The following is a 23,206-nucleotide window of genomic DNA, read 5'->3' as shown; positions in this document are numbered from 1 at the left end:
GTTTAATTCTCAGACCTGTGTCTGCACTCCTCTGTTCTTTCCTCTCATGTTGGCACCATTATCGTAGCCCTGACCTCTCATGTCAGCTATCACAATTCCCATATCTTCTAGCTTTTTTAGAAGCACATTTGTCATACTAGCTCCTGTAGTATCATCAATGTCAATAAATTCTAGAAAATGCTCTCTGATAGTCTCCATTGCAGGGACATTTTCACTAAGTTCTGTTGTTGTTACAAAATGCACCAGTAAAGTAATTTGTTCCGTATAGCTCATGTTAGATGTGCAGTCCAGAATAACAAAGTAATATCTTGCGGACTTCAGATCTGCCACAATCTTCTGTTTGACTTTTGTTGCCAGTAACTGTGTGATCTCATTTTGAATTGTTTTTCCAAGGTAGTGGTGTGTGTGTACATTTCTTGGGTGTTGACTCTTCTTAGATGCTCCTGGAGTATAGTATCAAACTCAACCATCAGCTGCACAATTTTAAGGAAGTCTCCATTGTTTGGCACATATAGATGATCTGAAGTGCCACGCAGTACTAGGTTTTGGATAGCAAGCATTTTCACAATGGCAATGAGCCTTTTCAGAACATTTTGCAGTAAAGAGACTCTGATGCACAATCTTCTCTTGATGCTGATCATCTATGGTGGCCTTTAACCTTAGTCTCATCTCAAGCTCTTTCCACCTATGGAATGCTTTTTGGTGATTTGCTGCTTTCTCATGGCATGCCAGATTTCTAGCCAGATTTTTCCAGTCCTTTGTTCCTGTAGAACCCAGTGTGGCTGGAACATTAGACTGGAAGAGTTTGCAACAAAAACAGTAGGCAGCATTCTGGGTTTTTGAGTACATTTTTGAGCCTCTCCACTTTGTCACCATTGGGGATTTCACGCCAATAATGTTTTGGATGGAAACTTCTATTTTCATTGTCTTTGGGGAACATTAAGTTTTTCACTTGCTGTGGCTCATGCCGTACAAGGAAGTCCCTCAGGCTACTGCTCAAGTGGGTCCACAGTCCTGGATCATCTAGACATAAGGAACTAAACTCAGCAGCAGCTGTTTCTTGTGCCTTCACCATACTCTTCTCTGATCTACACTTTTCTTTGGGACTGTGCATGGTTACATCCATTTGAGATGGAGATATGGATGCTGCAGTAGCTGCCAGGTCACCTGCACTCTGACTAACTGGAAGATCAGGCATCTCCTCACCACTCACATTCTCACTGGGGCCGGAAGGTCCACCGTGAACATTTGTGTCTATGTATCTCAGGAAAGCTCCTTCCTGCTTACATAGAAAAGCTTCCTTTACTTTATTTCTTTTTCTGAATGCTGCCCCAAAGGGGTGTTTTCTTCTTTCATTCATAACTGCTGTTCTGTGCCAGCTATAGTGGCTCTCAACACTCAGTTGAAGGGGACAAATAAGCAGGCTGGTAGCAGGGCCTGAGTGAGGGAAGATATCAGCGTCTTAAGGGCCTAGCTGGCTCCTACTACTTCAGTTGACTGCCTGTTCTCCTCAAGTGGATTCAGGGAAGCAGTAGGAAACAGGAAGCTCCCTGAGAAGCTGGTGTTAATCAGTCCAGACTCCGGGGGGTGCTAGAGAGGTACATAAGAGGCTCCTCCTCCTCCTCCTCCCCCCTCTCCCAGCAACTCCTGCTGCTTTCTGTTATTCCCTCTAACCTTTTCTCTTGCCTGCCTGTTATGTCTCTTGTGCCCTCCTTCCTCCAGCACAGCACTCCACCATCTCTGCATCTAGAGCAAAGAGAATACATATGCACCAGCAGCAGACACAATTTTCTACACTCTGGGTTCTAGTGACACCCCCTCACAACGTGGCACCTGAGGCAGCCACCTCAGTTTGCCTCATAGTAAGGTCAGCCCTGCAGTGATCACCCCTCACTTCTCCACTGTCAGTGCAGATCTTGTTTTGGAGTCACTGAGCTGGAAGGCTGGGACGAGCTCCATATACTGATCGAGGAATATGGCCTCATGCATCCAGAAGTTCTGCAGCCACTGCTTGTCATCACATACCTGCATAACAATGCAACCCCACCACTCAATGCTTGTTTCTCAGGCTCAGAACCAGCTCTCCACTGTCTGCAACTGTTCCGTGAATCCTGCCAACAATTCTGAATTTATTCTTTCTATGTTCCACAGCAATCTAGCCTCCAAGGAATTGTCATGTTTCCTGGTGGTCCTCTGGGCAGCTCTGCAAACTCTGCATGATCAGGCGCCCCATGCTCTCAACGCTCATCACAATAGTGCAGACCTGTGCAGGCTCCAATTCTTCTCAGAGAGATGGGTTTCCAGGGCTTTTGAAAAGAGGCATGAAACATTATGGAATGGAGAACACTGCATTATCGGAGTTGAAATCATGTTCCCAGTCACCCCTGCATGACTCGTTTGCCCACATGAGGCATTGCAAAAACTTCCCAAAACACCCTGCGCTAGACTGTCGGAAGTTGCACAGTGGGATAGCTACTACGATACACTGCTCACTGCTAGTGAGGATGTGCACTGCCGACACAAGGAGCGTAGTGTGGACATGCAACAGTGATTTAATTACTGCTGCGGCTGTATGTCGACATACTTAGGTCAACATAATTTTGTACTGTAGACAAGCTCTTTGGGAGACCAGGTGGGTGCGGTAATAATATCTTTTATTGGACAACTTCTGTTGATGAGAGAGACAAGCTTTCAAGCTTACACAGAGCTCTTCTTCAGGCCTGGGAAACTTACCAAGGCCAGGTCTACACTACAGACTCATATCGGTATAACTACGTCGCTCCTGGGTGTGAAAAATCCACACAACCGAGCAGCATAGTTATATCAATCTAACCCATCGACATAGAGGTGGATTAACAACGCCGATGGGAGAAGCTCTCCCATTGGCATAGGAGCGTCTTCACTTAAGCACTACAGTAGCACTACAGTGGCAGTGCAGCTGCGCCGATGCACCATTTTAAATGTAGTCCTGCTTTAGGACCGCAGCTGCATCGCTGTAGCACTTCCATGAAGATGCTACCTATGCCGCTTCTCCCATCAGTGTAGGTAATCCACCTCCCCAAGAAACAGCCGCTGGATCAATGAGAGAAACCCTTTCATCAACACAGCGCTGTCTTCACTGAGATTTAGGTTGGCATAACTGTGTCGCCCAGGGGTTAGGAAAACTGTTTAACATAAGTAGTTAACACACATTTCCAGGGAACATTGAAGGTGAAGTGACCCGTTAGCACCCCTCCAGTCATAGGGAGGAAAGGAAGGGGGTGGGGAAACAGTTGGGGGCATTGTTAATGGGTTAGAGACCGATTTATGGCTCGTTACAACAATCTAACAATCCCCCAGCTGCTTCCCTCTTCCTTTCCTCCCTATGGCTGGAGGAGTGTAAACAGGCCACTTTGCTTCTACTTATGTTAAACAATCTGTTCCATCTTGTATTTAGCTGCAACACTCTGAGGCTTGGTCTACACTAGCAACTTATGTCGGTATAACTACGTAACTCAGGGGTGTGGAAAATCAGCACTCCTGTGTCACTCAGTTATACCAACCTAACTCCTAGTGTAGCCAGCGCTATGTCGATGGGAGGGCTTCTCCTGTTAACATAGCTACCCTCTCTTGGGGAGATGGAGTACCTACACTGAAGGGAGTGCTACTCTGGTGCAGCTGCACCAATGCAGCTGTGCTGCTCTAGGCTTTTAAGCGTAGATAAGCCCTGAGTACCTTTCCCAGACCTGAAGAAGAGTTCGGTCCAAGCTCAAAAGCTTTCCTTTCTCCCAAACAGAAGTTGGTCCAATAAAAGATATTTCCCCAACTTGTCTCTCCAGTATCTTGGGAGCAGACATACCAACTCTCAAGAACTGAACGTGAGAGTTGCAATTTCTGAGTAAAATTAAGTCTCGCTCATGATCTCATGAGAGAACTCAAGTGTCAGTGTTTTTTTCAGCCATGGCACAAATGTGTTTGCAGTCAAACAGGAGTTACCTCACCCTAAACAAAGGAAAAAATGGTTACTCCCTTCTTTTAACTGTTGTTCTTCACGATGTGTTGCTCATGTCCATTCCAATTAAATGACTCACAAGCCCTACCCAGGAGGTGGGGTTGGAGTTCACGGAATCGCTGACTGGAGCACTGCTCTACCGAATGGTGCATTGTCTCTGGCGTGCTGGGTAATTGCGTAACGAGAGGTAAAAGCGTGACCACATCACCGCCCTGCAGATCTTCTGTGTCGGGACCTGGGCCAGGAACACCTCCAAGGTGGCCTGTGCTCTTGTGGAATGTATCGTTAGTGTGGAGCCGGTACTTTGGCTAAATCATAGCATGCCCAATACAGGACGTGATCCACAATGAGATCCTCTGCAACAAGACCGGGAGTTCTTTCATCCAGTCTGCGACTGCCACGAACAGCTGGTTCGACTTACGCAATGGCTTCGTGCATTCAATGTAAAAGGCCAGCACTTGTTGAACATCCAGGGAGTATAGCCTTTGTTCTTGGTTATCTGTGTGAGGCTTAGGGTAAAAGACTGGCAGAAAAATGTCCTGGTTGGAGTGGAATTGAGATACAATCTTTCGAAGAAAAGCCGGGTGAGGCCTAATCTGCACCTGGTTCTTATAGAAAATGGTGTAAGGAGGGTTGGAGAGGAGGGCTTTAAGCTTCGACACCATCCTTGCTGAAGTAATGGTGACTAGGAAGGCCACCTTCCATGACAGGTAGAGCAGCGAACAAGTCACCAGGGGTTCAAGTGGGGGCCCCATTAGTCTGGAAAGGACCGGGTTGAGGTCCCACACCGGGATTGGCTGTCTGATCTGGGGATATAGCCTGTCTAGACCCTTCAGGAAATGGCTAACCATCGGGTTGGTGAAGACAGAACACCCAGCTGCTCCCAGGTGGAAGGCAGAGATAGCTGTCAGGTGTACTTTGATGGATGATGCCACTAGGCCCTGCTGTTTTAAGTGCAGTAGGTAGTCCAGGATAAGCAGTATGGACGCCTGCATTGGAGGAGCGTGACCCTGAGATCACCAGATTGCAAACCTTTTCCACTTGGCCAGGTAGGTAGCCCTGGTGGAAGGTTTCCTGCTACCAAGTAAGACTTCCCTAACAGACTCAGAGCACATGAGCGCCATAGGGTTTAGCCATGAAGACTCAAGATCGGAATGGTGAAGGCAACCGTGGTCTTGGGTGATCAGGTCTGGGACCAGGGACAATGTGATTGGGACATCCGCTGACAGCACCAGGAGCATGGTGTACCAGTGCTGGCAAGGCCATGCTGGTGCTACCAGTATGACTGCCACCTTGTCCCTGCAGATCTTGAGCAGAACCTTGTGGATGAGTGGAAATGGTGGGAACACTTACTACAGGGGGTCCATCCAGGGGAGGGGAAACACGTCTGCAAGGGAGCCCGGACTGTGATTCCGGAAGGAGCAGAATTGAGGGCACTTTCCGTTGCTCCTTGTGGCAAACAGGTTGATCTGGGGAACTCCCCACCTCCAAGAAATGCTGTGTATTACATCCAAGCAGATGGACCACTTGTGATTGTGGAAGGATCTGCTGAGGTAGTCCGCCAACTCGTTCTGAGACCTGGGAGGTAAAACGCTTCCAGGTGAATAGAGTGGGCTTTGCAGAAGTCCCACAGGTTGAGGGCTTCCCGACATAGGGGAGAGGAATGAGCCCCTCCCTGCTTGTTTATGTAAAACACAGCAGTTGTGTTGTCCGTCATGACCCCCATGCAACTGGGCTTGGAAGGTTTGATATGCTTGTCGGACCACCCTCACCTATTTGGCGTTGATGTGGACTGAGAGCTCGTCCTGTGACCAGAGACTTGCACTTGTAGTTCTCCCTGGTGAGCATCCCATCCCAGCACTGACGCATCTATTACTAGAGATAGAGAGAGCTGGGGCTTGTTGAAGGGACACTCCCGCATACCTCCTGCGGAAATGTAGAGTATGTAGAGACTCAATAACCTGCACCGGAAGGCTGACCACTGTGTCCAGACTGTTGTGGCCTGGACAGTAGGCCAACACCAGCCAAGCTTGGAGAGGCCTCAGCCTCGTGTGCTGTACCACATATCTACATGCTGCCATGTGGCTGACGAGCCTCAAGCAGCCCCTTCCCGTGGCAGTAGGGTAGCATCTGAGGCTTTGTATGATGTCTGTCATTGCCCAGAAACGAGCCCCCAGCAGGGATGCCTTGGCCTGGCCCGAGTCCAACACTGCTCCTATAAACTCTACCCTCAGTGTCATGGATAGGGTTGATTTGTGCTCTTTGAGTAGGAGATCTAACCTGTCGAAGTGGACCTCACAAAGTTTACCTGTGCCTCCACTTAGCCCCTGGAATGCTCCCTGCACAGCCAGTCGTCAAGGTATGGGGGTATACCTGCACCTGCCTCCAGTGGAGGAAGGCAGCCACTACCAACATGCACTTGGTGAACACTCATGGGGCCATAGACAGGCAGAAGGGGAGGACCTTGAATTGATAATGGTTGCGGTTGACCACGAAACTGAAGAAACTTCTGTGGGTAGGACATATCAAGATGTGGAAGTACACATCCTTGAGTCGAAGGCGGCATATCAGTCTCCCGGATCCAGAGAGGGGATAATCATACCTAGGAAGACCATGCAGAACTTCAGCTTCTTCATGAAGCTGCTGAGGCCTCGCAGGTCGAGGATGGGTCTGAGACCCCCCTTGGCTTTGGGGATTAGGAAATAATGGGAGTAGAATCCTTTGCCCCTTAGCTCCTGAGGAACCTCCTCCACTGCCAATGCTGTGAGGAGCGTTTGGGACCTCCTGTATAAGGAGGTGCTCATGAGAACAGTCCCTGAAGAGGGACGGGGAAGGGTGGTGGGAGAGAGGAGAGGAGCAGAATTGAAGAAAATATCCCACTTCTACTGTGCAAAGGACCCAGTGATCTGATGTTATCTGGGACCAAGCATAGTACAAGTAGGACAGACAGTTCAGGAAACAGGGATGAGGATCCAGTACGTCGACTGGTGTGCTGTCCTTGGGTGCACCTTCAAAAGGCCTGCTTACAACCTGACAAAGACTGCGCTGGGCCTTGGCCAGGTGGAAGCTGGGAAAGCTTACACCAGCCATTCCTGCCACGCTTCCTTGAAAAGTCCCGCCTGGGCAGGAGAGAATAGAAGCACTGCGTGGTCTGCAGCTTAAAGTATTTGCGCTGGATAGCAGGGATATGCACGCCCAATGATTTTAGTGTAGCCTGCAAATCCTTTAGGCTGTGTAGCCTGGAGTCTGTTTGCTCTATAAAAAGGCCTGTGCCATCAAATGGCAGGTCCTGCAGCGTCTGTTGCATCTCTGGGGGAAGCCCGGATGCCTGAATCATAGAATATCAGGGTTGGAAGGGATCTCAGGAGATCATCTAGTCCAACCCCCTGCTCAAAGCAGGACCAATCCCCAATTTTTGCCCCAGATCCCTAAACGGCCCCCTCAAGGATTGAACTCACAACCCTGAGTTTAGCAGGCCAATACTCAAACCACTAAGCTATCCCTCCCCCCATCCTCGTGGCAATGCCTGAGGATGGGGGGGTGCAGCTGCGTCTGCAGCGTCTAGTGAGGCCTGTAAAGAGGTCCATGCCACTGCCTTGCCCTCATCCACTATGGCCCCAAACTCTGCCCTGGACTCCATAGGTATTAGCTCCTTGAATTTCAACATGGAGTTCCATGAATTGAAATTGTACCTACTCACGATTGTCTGTTGGTTGGCAATCCTGAGCTGGAGCCCCCCCAGTCTAGCAGACTTTCTGGCCGAAGAGGTCCAGCTTTTTAGAGTCCTTGGACTTCGAGGTTGGACCCTGATCCCCCTGCCTCTCTCACTCATTCACCGCGGCCACCACCAACGAGCAGGGCTGCGGGTGAGTAAACAAGTACTTGTACCCCTAAAAGGGGACGAAGTACTTTCTTTCCACTCCTTTTGCAGTCAGCGAAATGGAGGCGGGGTCTGCCACAGAGTTTTAATGGTGGTTTGGATTGTTTTAATGAGGGGCAAAGTCACCCTCGATGGCCTCTCTGGGGCCAGGATGTCCACCATTGGATCCTCTGGCTCAACGACCTCCTCAGCCTGCAGCCCCATCTTGCGAGCCACCCTGCACAGCAGGTCCTGGTGCACTTGACTGTCAATCAGGGGCAGTCTGGAGGAGGAAGACCCCGCCACCACTTTGTCTGGGGAGGATGCCAACGAGGTCAGAGGAGGCACAGGGCATTCCTGGACCTCCGGATCTCTGGAAGCGTCCTGCTTGGTATGTGGTCCTCGGCACTGACTGTGGGCTCAGTGCCGGTAACAGGCTCAAGATCTGGATGCTTCTGTTTAGCCCGCACTGATGTTGTCTCTCAACCTCGAAGAGTGGAACAACTTGCAGCTGTTGGGGCACTCACAGTTCTGATACCACCGAGTGCAAGCCCCTGGAGTAAGTGCCCTGGGCTTGGTGATAGGCCCAAAGTGTCCAAAAAGGCCACTGCACAGGCCTAGGCCACTGCACTTGCCATGGTACCACCCCCATCTCCTGCCTCTTGTGATGGTCCGATCTGCGTCGGCTTCGCCATGAGTAGTAGGACTCTGCCTCTGAGTCCAATGATGTGGATCTAGAGTGCGAAGATCACAGCGGTGCCGAGCAGAGCAGTGCCGTGGATGGGTGCCATGAGTGTGGTGCCGGAGAGGGGTGCCGTGATGGAGAGCGGTGCCATGATGGAGAGCCGTGCCGCATGGCCGGTGCAAGGGAACGGTGCTGCTGGGATGGTGCCGCAGTAGCACCAGGGCACAGTGCCACAGAGACAGAGTTGGGGACCGGCGCTGCAGAGACGGAGATGGAGACTGGTGCCGTACGAAGCAGTGCCACAGGGAGCAAAGCCTGGGGGATGGTGATCTCATCATCTCTGCAGAGCCAGAGGTCTATTTCAACTGGCAGGGGACTGTTGAGCCTTCATGGCAATCAAGTCCCGAGTGGCCTCAAAAGCATCTGGGTTGGAGGGGAGTTCTAGGTCCTCTACCTGGCACTCATGCTCAGGAGAATCCACTGGCACCAGACTCAATGGCTCCCCTTGCAGGGCCAAAGTTGATGGTGCCGACTCCTGTGCTGTCAGCGCCGGGTGCTCCTGCGTAGGACACACTCCTGCAGCACTGTCCTATGTGGCAGCTCTCGGTGTGGGCAAGCACCCCGTTTGTCTTCCTTTGCAGCATATGAAGCATCAGGGAATGAGAGTGGTGCCATGTTGCCTTCGATGCTGGGGAGCATCGGTGCCGAATGCCTCTATGGCCAGAGTTCTTCCTTGGCACCGTCTCACGCATGGAGGCTGGGGCACTCTGCATGGAGGAGCTCAGTGCCGGATCCTGCCGGCCCAGGGATGGTCGAGGATGAAGGGTTGTCACCATCAGGATCTGTTTGAGCCTGAAGTCCTTCTTCATCCTTGAACAGAACCCTTTGCAGATCTTGCACTGATCTGTTTGATGCGCCTCCCCGAGACATTTGAGACAAGAGTCATGGAGGTTCCGCAAGGCTCAAACTCTTGGGATCGAGGCATGCCCCAAACTCCAAAGGGGAACAGGAATTTGGAGTGGGGGAAAACCCCCACTCCTACAACTGACAATTAACACTACTAACTAAGAACTTTAGATATTTACAAAAACTAAGCTAAGACTACAAATTAGGGGAGCACTTGTGAGAGCAAGCAACTGTCGTTCCAACGACCGTCACTGGCAGTAAGAAAGAACTGAGGAGGCGGCAGGTCGGCAGGGACCTATATTCACCGCCATGAAGGCGCCACTCCAGGGGATTCCACAGACAACCCAACAGGTGTTGCTAGGGGAAAAACCTTCTGACACTGTGCACGCAGCGCACGCACACCTAATTGGAATTGACATGAGCAAGCACTGGAAGAAGAATGTGGTTTCTCCTTCCAAAGTACTTTGAAAGATAATGAGAATTCATTTACATATCAGATAAACAAAGCTATCAAGCTAACAAGAGACGGTGTGGCTACATCCCAGCAGGGAAGAGAAACTTCATCTGAGACAGAAGGGGGGAGGGCCAACCCTCAAATAAGCAAAGGAATCAAATGAAAAATAAATCCTGACATTTGAGAATTATAAAAGTGAGCCTTAATTTTACTGAGAAATTCTGTCAGCTGCCCCAAGCACGGCTGGGGCTCCACTCCAGTTGTCAGCCCCAGGGCAGCTGCTCCCCTGCCAGCCTGGGAAGTATGAGAGGGGACTCCACTGCAGGGAGGAGGGCTGCAGAGAGGTGAAAGCTGATGGAGAGGGAAGGCTGTATTGATGGCTGGTTCCGAACAGATAAGGTGAGTGCTGGGAGGGTGAACTGAGGGCAGTGGGGGTCGATGGGGTAGGCGGGCTGAACTGATGGGGTGTGATGATGGGAACTGGGGGACTGAACTGGTGGGGACTGAATTAAGGGGGGTTGGGTAGGAAGAGAATTAATGGTGGACTGGGAGACAGGATTAATTGCTGGGCAGGAAATGGGCAGATATGGGGAGGGGAGAGGAGAGCTCCTGCAACACGAGCCAAAAATCATCTTATCCAGTACTTGTGGGAGAGTGGGCAACACTAACTGTCACATGCACGTGCCCTGGGGATGGGCAGGGGGAGTTTAAAAATCAAGAGACTGACCTAAAAAACACATTATCATCCTTTTTTTTTAAAATGTCATGATTTTTAGGCCAATCTCATGATTTTGGGGAGTCTGACTCATGATTTTTGATCTCTTGACGTTGGCAATACTGTAGGAACAAAACAGCTATAACAACACTGCATACAAGTGTCTTAGGCACTTCTGAAAATGTTATCCTGTGATTTGTATACAGACCCAACTTTAATTTCTAAACTAAAATAAACAGATTCACACACTGCATCATAAAAGAATTGACACCAAATACAAATTATATTGAAAGAAAACTATGGTTCTACTCTAAGAATACTAAAGAAATGGGGAGGGGGGAGAAATCAGCAGAGGATTAATCCTCATCTATCAAATCAAATCAGAGCACTTTCTCTTAATGTGGTATGCTGTGATGGGACCGACATGTTTGATACTTACCAGATCATTTCCTTTACTTTGTGGGCTTGAGCAATATCTTTAATATTCCTTTAATGCTATTTTGCTAAATGAGTTACGTTGCACATATCATGCTCAGTAAATGTAAGTAATGTAAATGTGTAATCTACACATAAAAATGTCAGCCATTTTCAATGCAATGCTTTTAAAAAATATATTACATTTTCTATGCTTTCCTCCCCACCCATTTTTAAGTAGTCTAGTATTCATCTCCTGGTCTTCTCTTCAATAGCTCCTTTCCATTGTTCAACTGTTTTCTGAATTCAAATTTGAATATCACTTCCATGCAATAACATTCAACTGCAGATCCCTTTTACTGCTTTGGCTGTTTACTATCCGCCTGTATTAACCTCATCATTTCTTTGTTCCATTATAATTTACTTCTATTCAACACTTCAAATATTTATATCCCACAAATTCTCCATAAGAACACTCTCCATCATTTCACTCCTCCTCTTCAAAAATCAAATAGTACATTCAGTTCTATTGCCAGGAACTAAGACTCACCCCCAGTTCTTAGGAACTTAAATTTATCTTCAGTACTCTTATCTTCTACCTTTCCTAAGTTTGTAAGTATTCCTCTTATCTCCTCTGAAACAACTTCCACATCAGAAAATATTTTGACCACTCCTTGGAAAAAAACTCAAATTCAAATTTTCATCTCCCTTTGCCTAGTATCATTTCATCTTTTACATTCTCTCTAAATCCCAACTTTCCAGAGTTTAATCAGTTCAAAATGCAGTGGCTCATCACACCAATGCATCCTGACAAATCATCATGGATTTCCTATCAGATTCAGAATTTAAGAAAGAAAAAAATCTCCTTTGAAGAGCTCCATTCATCACAGGATCAACAATGGCTTCCTTCTTCTTTTGGAGATGGTTGTGGCAGTAAAAAAACATGTAACCTCTTGTCAGCCAAGGACACCTGTCATGGGGTCTATACACCCCATCACGGTTCACCAGCTAAAGAGTAACAAAGCACCTGCCTGCCTGCTCAGCCAGACCTGACTAAGACCCATAGCAGCTGTAAGGACAAGAGGGCTGCAAAGTAAGAGGGTGTGGTGGCTGCTAGAGGGGCAGTGGGACTGCAGAGAGAACCCCTCCAGTAGACTGTGAGAAACTGTCTGAGAAGTCAACACTCCAAAGAAGGAGATGCAGGACAAGAGGCTGAGGAAGCCTACAGAGGAGGAGAGGTAGGAAGCAGTTCAGGTAACAGCAAGGGACTGAGAAGGACTGGTTCTGGCTGTTCCAAACAAGGACCCTGAGCCTGAACTCTGAGCCTGGGTTCCCCTACTTATTCTAGCCAGTAACTTTTGGAGAAGAAGGCCCTTAAGTTAAAGCCAGGAGACGTAGGGCTGATTAGCCCTTGCTAGAGCCATGGAATTTCTAAGTCCCTACTATTCTGAAAGTACGCAGCTCTGATAAATCTTGAGTTTGGTTTTGGTGTTGTAAGTTGATAATTTCAAGACTATATTTAAGCTCCTGAAGGAGTTCCTGGCTTTACTGATTTTGTTCCGGATGTCCTGGCTTGTTCCACCATCCTGGCTGATGGTGCTGCCCAAGTATGTGAATGTTTCTACATTGGTGAGAACATAATCCTCTATACATACCTCTGGTGATGGTGAGGCAATATTAAAGGTCATGATATCTGTCTTATTGCAGTTGAGTTTCAGTCCAATTTGCTGGCTGAATGCATTGAGTTGAGTTGTTTTTTCTTGTATATGGTATGTGATAGGACAGCGACATCATCTGCGAAGTCCAGGTCTTTAAGGAATGAGAAGAGTGTCCCTTTAATGCCTCTTGGCATGTCTTCTGTTGTATGCCGCATTACCCAGTCGATGGAAATGTTGAAGAGGATTGAAGACATGACACACCCCTGATGTACTCCTGTTTTGACTTCAAAACTGAGCTCACTGTGATCAACACCACATGTAAAGTTGGAAGCTTTTAGAAGCTTTTGATGACGTTGATTATATGGAAAGGAATTCCATACGCCCGCAGAATGTGCCATAGGCTGTCCTGTGAATGCTATCAAAAGCCTTCTCAAAGTCTATGAAATTTATGTAGAGTTGCCGTTGCCATTTTAAGCACTGTTCTATTATGTTTCGTTGAGTGAAGATCTGGTCTGTGCATCCACGCACTTTCTGAAAACCAGCTTGCTCTTTTCTGAGAACACTATCAACTGCCTCTGATATACGCTGGACTATGATCTTACACAATACTTTGCTTGGCACAGATAAAAGTGTGATACCGTGCCAGTTATTACAATCACAGAGTTCCTTTTTGTGGTATCTTCACTATAACCCCATTGGTCCACTCATTTGGCACTTTTTCCCTTTCCCAGACTCATGTAGAGGGGCCAGGATAGATGCTGCTAATTTAGGAGTTATCCTTTATAGTGCAGAATGCTGGGGAATGAGAAAGTATGACATGTCCAAACTGTCTTTGTTCCATACAACCTGCCTCAGAAAAATCCTCCAGATCTTTTGACCCAGAACAATCTCAAACCAAGATCTATTGACACAGTGCAGCCAAGAGGATCTGACCACCATCATTGCCAGGAGGCGTTGGACAGGGATTGGTCATGTGCTTCGGATGGAAACTGATTCCATCACCAGAATAGCAATAACATGGACACCTGAAGGCAAGTGAAAATGACGTCCGAAAACAACATGGCGAAGAGCTGAGGAAGCCGAGCTGAAAAACCTGGGGCACAGCTGGGGAACCACTGAAAGACTTGCCAGAAACAGATAGGAGTGGAGGAGCTTCGTCACTAACCTAAACACCAGAGGCGTAATAGGAACATGATGATGATAATGACCATTCTGACAGAGACTATTGAGAACCCAGTCAGGAGGGTCGAGTCATAACAAGGACTTGATAAACATAGAATTGCGTGTGGTGGCATAAGGGGGATGGAGCCAGGTTGGTGTGGCTCCCCATTTTGCCACAAGGGGGCACTAACAGACAAAGACCCCATATTACAACACCATAGTAAGTAAAGTACATTCAAAAAGTGGATGGTGCTGCCCAGAAAAGGAGTGTGGCCAGGAATAGGATAATTCAATATATCCCACTCAGCAGCAATTATATATTTTCTTTTTATGTAACTGTTCTGTTCTATGTCGGTTCTTATACCGTGGCTCATTGTTGCAGTATCTGAGCACCTTCTACTAATGCATTAAGTGACATGATTAATATCTATCACGTTGTTTTCTCATCATCTCCCTAGGGAAAGAATGTGTGTGGGTAATGGAGCATTTCATCTTTGGCAGGGTTTGTTTTTTAGAACCAGTGTTAGTAGATACTGCAGAGAAGATGCAGAATCAGGACTGAAAGGTGGGAAGGGCGATGCTCTGTCTTAAGTAGTCAACAATATGGGACCAAATTCAGCCTCAGAATTAGCACTGACAGCAATAAAAGAGCTGCATCTGCTTTCACCATGGCTCATTTCGGTCCCATGTCTGAGCCACAGTCTTTTTTTTTTTTTTTTAAAACACAATATGAGACAGATAAGTTAAAACAGATGTCTCTTACCTTTTCATGATCTTTATTCTTCCCTAAAAACTGTGGATCCCCTGTTGCCATAAGAGAATTTTTAATAATTCCCTTTATGATCAAAGTGGAAATATGACAAGGCTTTAGCTTCTGGCTGCAGTTTAAATCAAAAAGCGCTTTCTTCTTTTCTTTCATTGTGTTCCAAACAAGAGCACGAACACAATATACATCCTAGAAAATAGAAAGAGCAGCAGTGACTTCAGTTTTCTATAACCTGGAAGACCACTCAGGACTAAATTATGGCTGCACTAAAAAAGAGAATGGGAACAAGGGGCCTCTCCTTCCAATTTCTCTGTAGTTAAGCGGTCTGAGCTAGCACAGCTAGTTAGTTATTGCCAGCAGACGGTATATGTCTGTGCAGAATAGGGAAGCATGATGCAACATTAACACCATGGGAAGCATCTTTTCTACTAGCAGAGTAAAAGCAGATGCACACTGCACTCCTCACAGCACTTCTGGATGCATTATACCTTATGAAGTTGCTCTTGCTCAGGAGATGCACCTACTCCTCTCATTCTCTGTATGGCTATGCTTTTATGAGGCATAATTTTGTTGACAGCCTCTAAACTCGGACTACTGCATAAAAGTTATACCAGAGCCTTAGAGTTCTTCTGTATGTTTGAATTTTACTGTGTGTACTAACCCTTCATTACTGATAAAAGTTTTAAAAAACTGTTGGAAACCACGTCACTAACAGCAAGGTATAGTTTTAAAAATGGGAAGTATGAACAGCTGATCTCTGGCTGAAACACAGACCAGGTCTGCTCTCTAAGGCAATCAGAATGAAGCAGGTCCCTGATGAGGATACAGAAAGCAATGGTCATTGCAATAACATCCATCAAATACATTAATTACCTACCAAAAGAATACAGATAACAGAAATAAATTGTAACAAAACATTTTCCCAAGACCAATGTCTCTTGTTTTAAAAATAAAACTTCCAGCTCTGCTGTGACAGTTATTCAGAAACAACAGACCATACGGAAAACTGCCATCTGATAACAGTAAAACAATGTGAAGTTATGAATTCTGCTATTGATTGGCTAAGAATTATGCACACAACTAGACTGTGCTAAAACACTCTGTTTTTGTTACCCCATTTCTCCCTTTGATGTGTTCCCTTGACTTGTTTGTTCCATCTACATGTTGTTATATTTGTCTTTCAGACTGAAGGCTCTTTGGGGCAGGGGCTGTCATTTGCTATTTGTTTGTACAGAGCCTAGCACAAAGGGGCCCTATTTGGTTAAGGCCTGTGTGACCCTAAGAGTCCCTCAATGCCCATTGGCAGAGGGCCAATACTCTGCGGTCATAATATGTACCTAAAAGTGTCAGGGAAGGAATCATATGTAAACTGATGATGCACTGGTCCTGAAAATTATTGTGGGATGTATCTATGGATTGTATGTGTGTGCTGGAAATATGTTCTTAAAGTGTGTTTGGGAGGCAGTGACTGCACCAAGCCTGGACAAAGGAATGTGGACTTGCCTCTCTGACCGGCTTGATTACAGGCACAGGACAATGAAAGTATATTTACATATAAAGTAAACAAAGCAATCAAGCTAACAAGCAGAGGAGACAACTTAGTGAGCGCACCAGGGCACCTTCCTGGCTCTTCAGGCAAGAGACAGGCTCTTAACTGACAACAGACTTTGGGAGACGCCAAACCACATCTGAGCTTTCCTGGGAACATTCAAACTAACATGTAAACAATGGTGTCAGCCTGCAAAAAGCTGAATCATTCATGGACATGTGACTTGCCCAGGTGGCTACAAACTCCATCTTTTTGCTGTGATTTTGCACAGGAGACCAAAGGGGTTTTCACCAACAAGAGAAAGAATATAAAAGGCCCTGGAAACTGCTCCAGCTGTTGTCTTGTCTTCAGCTGGCTCAAAAGATGGCCTCTCCACCTCAAAGAGATGCCTGAAAGAAACTGGAACAAAGGACAGTAACTATGGGGGTAGAAGTGATTGCTGGACCCACACTAGGAAGGAGTCCAATCTGTGAAAGAAGCTTATTGGAACATCTCTGGGGTGAGATTTCATCTGTAATCAGTTTCTTAATGTATTAGGCTTAGACTTGCATGTTTTATTTTATTTCGCTTGGTAACTTACTTTGTTCTGTCTGTTTTTACGTGGAACCACTTAAATCCTACTTCTTGTACTTAATAAAATCACTTTTGTTTATTATTGAACCCAAAGTAATTAGTACCTGGGGGTGCAAACAGCTGTGCATCTCTCTCTATCAGTGTTATAGAGGGCGGATAATTTATGAGTCTACCCTGTATAAGCTTTATACAGAGTAAAACGGATTTATCTGGGGTTTGGATCCCAGTGGGAGCTAGGTGTCTGGATGTGAGAGACTGGATCACTTCTTAAGCTGTTTTCAGTTAAGTCTTCAGCTTTGGGGCACATGGTTCAGACCCTGGGTCTGTGCTGGAGCAGACTGGTACGTCTGGCTCAAAAAGGCAGGGTTCTGGAGGCCCAAACTAGCAGAGAAAAAGGCTCAGAGGTAGTCTCAGCACATCAGGTGACCGTCCCAAAGGGGTCTCTGTGACCGAACCCATCACCAACTTATTCTTGTTTTGTTACAAAACCATGTCAGTGCTGTATATTAAAGTGTAGTGTGAGTCTTCAACTAATCTAACAGGTTGGTGTGTGCTCTGTCTCTTTAGAGGTAGCAAACTCAATTTCTGTGAATGTCCAGTGAGAGGGACTAGGGAGAAGTCTCTGGGGCATTCAGGAACTGAGGTTTCACTGACTGTTACGTGCAAAGCAAGGTTTAGATTGGCACAGTCTCAAAGAGGCAGACAGACTGGTGTATCAGAGAGCTGACAAAGCTTAGCAGCAGCTAAACTCTCACTTGCTGAAGCAGAGGGGTAGCAGAGAGGCTTATAGTTCTGGATATCTTGAACAGAATGTCTCAGCCTGTAGGTGCTACCATAATATAAATGTTAAATAACAAATATTAATAATACTCCTTAAAAACATTCTCCACTATTCAAAGTGGCCTTGATTCTGTCAGAGCAGTAAGTGGAAGAGCTGCACCATTGGGCCCATTGTTGCTTAAGTAAACATGATGTTGCTCCAGCTCAGTTTTAAAATATTGAGCTATACAGAGACATTTTCCAAAATACCACTCAATTTGTCACTTAAAATATTCCCAACATTTTACACAAATACCTCCCAACTGAAATGTCACTATTTAAAAAACAATGCTGCATGGAGGCACATATTAAGATGCAGGCTCTTTCATATATGTCAAATTTGACAGTTCCTACACCAAAAAGCTAGGGCCCAGTACCACAAGGGGACTTAAGCATTGTTAAGCCCTAGCTTTTAGGCCCTTAGAAAAATCACAGGAGCAACATTGCAATCCACAAAGTCTGAGTTAGGTGCTTAGACTCCTTGTAAATGAATGGGGAAAGGAGAGGTGCTTAAGATTGGAATCCATACAAGCCAGTACACGAGGCATGGAGCTGCCTAAACTAGCCAATGGGAGATGCTGCGGAAAGGGGTTTGCCCTAAACCCCACCCCTCTCCTGGAGATAGGCACCTATTTCTGCTTAGTGATCCACAACTGGGAAAACCTCCCCTGGAATTAGGCAGTTTAGGGGCCCAAGTCTTTTCTTGTGAGACTGACTAAGGTGCCTTCCTCTCCACACAAAATAGCCATAGGAATATCTGATGATAGTTATGCTGCCTTTACCCCACACCTTGTAACTTTTATGCAAGTGATTTGAACGCTCATCTAGGATGGGGGAGATCCAGGTTCAATTTTCCCCTCCACCTGTGGGGGGGGGGGAGTATTTAAACAGGGTTCTTCCACATCACCCCAAAACATGTTCTTAACCACTGAACTGGGGATATTCTGATGATACAAAATTATTAAAGATAGTTAAGACCCAGGCAGATTGCGAAGAGCTACAAAAGGATCTCTCAGAACTGGGTGACTGGGCAACAAAATGGCAGATGAAATTTAATGTTGACAAATGCAAAATAATGCACATTGGAAAACATAATCCCAACTATACATACAAAATGATGGGGCCAAAATTAGCTGCTACCACTCAAGAAAGAGATCTTGGAGTCATTGTGGATAGTTCTCTGAAAACATCCACTCAGTGTGCAGCGGCAGTCAAAAAAGCAAACAGAATGCTGTGGATAATTAAGAAAGAGATAGATAATAGGACAGAAAATATGTTGCCTCTATATAAATCCATGGTACACCCACCTCTTGAATACTGCAGAGGTGCAGATGTGGTCACCCTATCTCAAAAAAAATATATTGGAATTAGAAAAGGTCCAAAAAATGGAAACAAAAATGATTAGGGGTATGGAAAGGCATCTGTATGAAGAGAGATTAATAAAACTGGGACTTTTCAGCTTGAAAAAGGGACAGCTAAGAGGAGATATGATTGAAGTCTATAAAATCATGACTGAAGTAGAGAAAATAGATAAGGAAGCGTTATTTACTCCTTCTCATAACACAAGAACTAGGGGTCACCAAATGAAATTAATAGACAGCAGGTTTAAAACAAATAAAAGGAATTATTTCTTCACATAACGCACAGTCAATCTGTGGAACTCCTTGCCAGAGGATGTTGTAAAGGCCAAGACCATAACAGGGTTCAAAAAAGAACTAGATAAATTCATGGAGGAAAGGTCCAACCTGGCACTGGTCACTGTCGGAAGATTGGATACTGGGCTAGATGGACCTTTGGTCTGACCCAGTAGGTCATTCTTATGTTCTTATGATGTGGGGCTCCTTCAATCTCTCCTGTTGAAACTGTTCCATTTTTGATAAATACTTAACCATTGCAGCATGGGCCAGGCTCGCTGATGGGGGGCAGGAAATGGGGCAATTGCCCAGGGGCCCAGGCCCTTTTAATTCGTCCGGGCGAGCCTGAGGGCTCCTATGCGTGCAACCACACTGGCCAATTGTGCCGGCCTGGGGGCCCCCACAAAAGAGTGGGGCCTGGAGCGGTCACGTGCACCTGGGAGTGACGGGCAGTCCAGAAAGTGATGGATTCGCCCTGGGCTCCGCCCCCACAGGGTCGGTTCTGGCCCTGGCCCTGGCCCTAGGGCCTGGAATTGCTGTCGGCAGGCCTGGGAATGGCCTGTAGGTCTTCCACCTCCCAGTTGGGTGCCCTAACCACCCAGCTATAGAGTCTCTCTCTTTTTCAGTGATGATTTAAGTATTTATCCAAATTGGAACAGCTTCAGCAAGAGACACTGGGTAGCCTCAAATCAGAACACCACATAGCTCAGCGATAAGGATATTTTCCTGAGAGATGTGGGAGACCCCTATTCAAATCCCTTCTCTCCATGAGGCAGAGGAGGGAACTGAATTCAGGTCTCCCACATCTCAGGACAGTTCTCTAACCACTGAGCTAAACATTGTAAGGTTGGTTTGCACATGCATAGAATCACACACGATATTTTGAACGGGACCTGATGCAGTAAGCAGCCTCTGAGTACATCTACCAGATTGTGCTCCACAGGTGACACCGGCAGAGGGGTGCCTATCTTCCTGTGGTTTCTGGATCATTCTGTGGCTTTGCAGGAGACCAGTATCCAGATGCCTTGAGGGAGGTGGCAGTGCACATGCCCAGAGGCAGAAACATAGGCACCTAGGGAACTCTTACCCAGAATCTTTAGGCACCGACTTTAGATGCCTACTGGGCTAGATGGCAGCTGAGTGGAGGTTTTGTGGATCTCAGTGAAACCTAAAACAGACACTTGATGGCCTAAATCTTGGGTTTAGGCACCAAAATATCTTTGTTAATCACGTTTTACAGCCTAAGAGATAAGCTATAACAAGTGGATGAGACAAGTAAGTCAGCACAAAGTTCCAAGGGGAAAAATGAGGTAACAGGAATAGGATATGATAGGACAGGAGTGGCTGGGTCATTACATATATTGAATTTATTTCCCTAAGTTAAGTATCCTCACACCTTCTTGGCAACTGTCTAAATGGGCCATCTTGATTCTCACTACAGAAGTTTTTTTCTCCTGCTGACAATAGCTCATCTTAACTAATTAGCCTCTTACAGTTTGTATGTAAACTTCCAACTTCTCTGTATGTATATATAACTTCTTACTGTATGTTCCATTCTATGCATCAGATGAAGTGGGCTTTAGCCCATGAAAGCTTATGATCTAACAAATTTGTTAGTCTCTAAGGTGCCACAAGTACTCCTGTTCTTTTTGCAGATACAAACTAACACAGCTGCTACTCTGAAACCAGGAACAGGATATGTTAGCACAGACTAACTTTGTGCACAATTTCCAGATCAGAGGAAAATTACATATGAATAAAATCATGTACAATGTGTATTAGGAGCCAGTTCATGTCACTATTACTTACAGGGTTCAAAGGGTCTAACTCAACAGCCTTGTTAGCATCATCTATTGCTTCTTTCAAACAACCTAAAAACGCAGAAAAAAAGAGCACAAAATAAAAGTTTAAGAATCATTTCTCTATGACCAGCTATATTTCATAAAGAACCCAAAGCATTAAATGCAATAGCACCATTATGTAGTACTGATATGGTTGATTATGACATCTTCTAGACATGATCCGCTGGAATCCTTCTTCTTCTATGCCCTTCCAAAGACTCTGCATTGCTCTGACCTTGCCTAAGAATGAAGAAAGCTTGATGTGGTGGCTCCTTCAACCACCTGTCCAAAGCTACTCCTGTGGTTGGCCAGACATATTCAGTAGACAGTGATATGAGACACTTATCCCTCCACAAGGGCTGAGAACACCGTGTCCACATATTACATTTCTTGTCCTTGCCCACCAGAGCACTCAACAGTGAACTCAGTCAGGACACAAACTCAGACTCCCTGTGGGCAACTACAGTACAATACCATGAAGCTGTCATGCTGGCCTTGAGGCCACAATTTGTGAGATTATATGGAGACACATTAGACTCTATTATATATGGGGAAAGGTTATTATTCAGTAATTAAAACTAAAATGACTGCCAGGAAAACTTTTCTAAAGTCTCTAGCTTTTAATGGTAGTTTGGTGAGTAATATTTCTCTCAGTATTGAGCAGAGATGCAGCCTACTTATTTTTAAAAGTGTAACTCGGATATCAACTAAAATTATGATCCACATAATCAAATGGACACATGAACGGTAGTGATGTATAGCTGTTAGAGCACAGAACTAGGAACCAGAACTCCTGGGTTCTATTAGAAACGCTGCAAATATCTCACATATTTACCCAGTAAGCAGCACAAAACACTTGTAAGATAGGTAAGAAAAACAAACCACGTAAGAATAAGAGGCTTATGTGAGCATATGTCCTGATATAAAAGTACATCCTGGGTGCAAATAACAAATGCATATGTGTACAATTTTCAAATGGGCTGGTTGGGCATGTGCATGTTGAAGGATGGGTGCTTACAAAGGAGCAGGCAGTGAGCACAGTCAGAGATGCCCATTTTCAGAACTGTGTGGGATCAACAACTAAAGTTGTAATTCCACTATCTGGAGCACTGATCGGCTGTTATCTTCTAGACAAACAGCCAGTAGAGAGGGACATAACCCACACTCTGCTAGTGTATTACATAGACATAGGTGGAGAAGGTCTCTACTCAGCCATCCACTTCTGCTGGATTACCCACTCCTGTTCAAAATATGCAACTGCTAAGAACAGGGGGTTGTATGAGAAGGGTAACAGGGTTTAGGGTAAGAGAGAGTATTAGGCAGAGTTTAGGAAGCTGTTGCAGAGAACAACAGACGGGGCTTGAGAGATGCACTGAAGAAAAAAATAAAAATATATAGAAGAGTTAAATGATGCTTAATATTGCTTTGGTATAGTACAATCAAACATTTTTGCATCAATCCTGAGGAATTTAAAGCTTTTCCATTAACATTTCTCCAATGCATCCTTATGAACAAGGGCGGTCTGCCTTCAGAAACAAAGAGAATACATTAAAAAGTAATGAATTTGTTTTGAAGGCATAAGCTTGGCTTCAGAACTCATCTTCACAGCTATGACCTTCTCTGCTACAGAAAGAAATTAAAGAGAAGTGGTGTAACAGCTGAAGTGTTAGGTCAATTCCACCTATCACAAACTAATTCACTTCTATTTAACTGAACAAACCCCCTTTTTTAAAAAAGGACAAAAATCAGGTATGCATCAGTTTACCAATACTAAATTAAAGATGCTACAACCCTACCCCCACTCCGCCACCGCCAATATTCCTCTATTATTTACCCTAAATTTTCATCAGACACCAAGTGCTAATCTGGATATCACTCAGTTTTTGCAAATCTTCAGCTGGGTGTTTTTAAGGCAAAATTAATAAAAATAACTACCATGTGTTTTGAGAGATGAAATAACACTGCTTATCAGTGTTTTAAAAGCCAAATCACAGCATATAGAGTACTAAATTCATTCAGAGATCAAGTACAACATTTCAGAGGAAGATTAGACCATTTGTGATATTTAAGAATTATACTGAATGTACTAGGACAGGGGTCGGCAAGCGGCCCACCAGGATAATCCGCTGGCAGGCTGCAAGACATTTTGTTTACATTGACTGTCCACCGGCACGGCCCCCG

At 45.7% G+C, this 23,206-nt stretch overlaps 1 protein-coding gene across 1 annotated transcript in view; it reads right to left on the bottom strand.

Moving 5' to 3' along the window:
• Positions 1 to 1,812: 1,812 nt before the first annotated feature.
• The window catches only part of LOC122456315, a 36,635-nt gene continuing 15,241 nt past the window's right edge, over positions 1,813 to 23,206 (bottom strand). The window contains exons 5-7 of the mRNA XM_043495086.1: positions 20,994 to 21,055; positions 14,607 to 14,798; positions 1,813 to 2,306 (exon numbers count right to left, since the gene is read on the bottom strand). Of these exons, the coding sequence (XP_043351021.1) occupies positions 2,238 to 2,306; positions 14,607 to 14,798; positions 20,994 to 21,055 (323 nt within the window). The 3' untranslated portion in view covers positions 1,813 to 2,237. The remainder of the gene's footprint in view (positions 2,307 to 14,606; positions 14,799 to 20,993; positions 21,056 to 23,206) is intronic.

This window comes from Dermochelys coriacea, chromosome 1 (assembly GCF_009764565.3).
Source record: "Dermochelys coriacea isolate rDerCor1 chromosome 1, rDerCor1.pri.v4, whole genome shotgun sequence".
Classification (NCBI taxonomy): domain Eukaryota; kingdom Metazoa; phylum Chordata; order Testudines; family Dermochelyidae; genus Dermochelys; species Dermochelys coriacea.
Note: the sequence above shows the minus strand (reverse complement) of the source record. Positions and strands in the feature narration are given on the sequence as shown.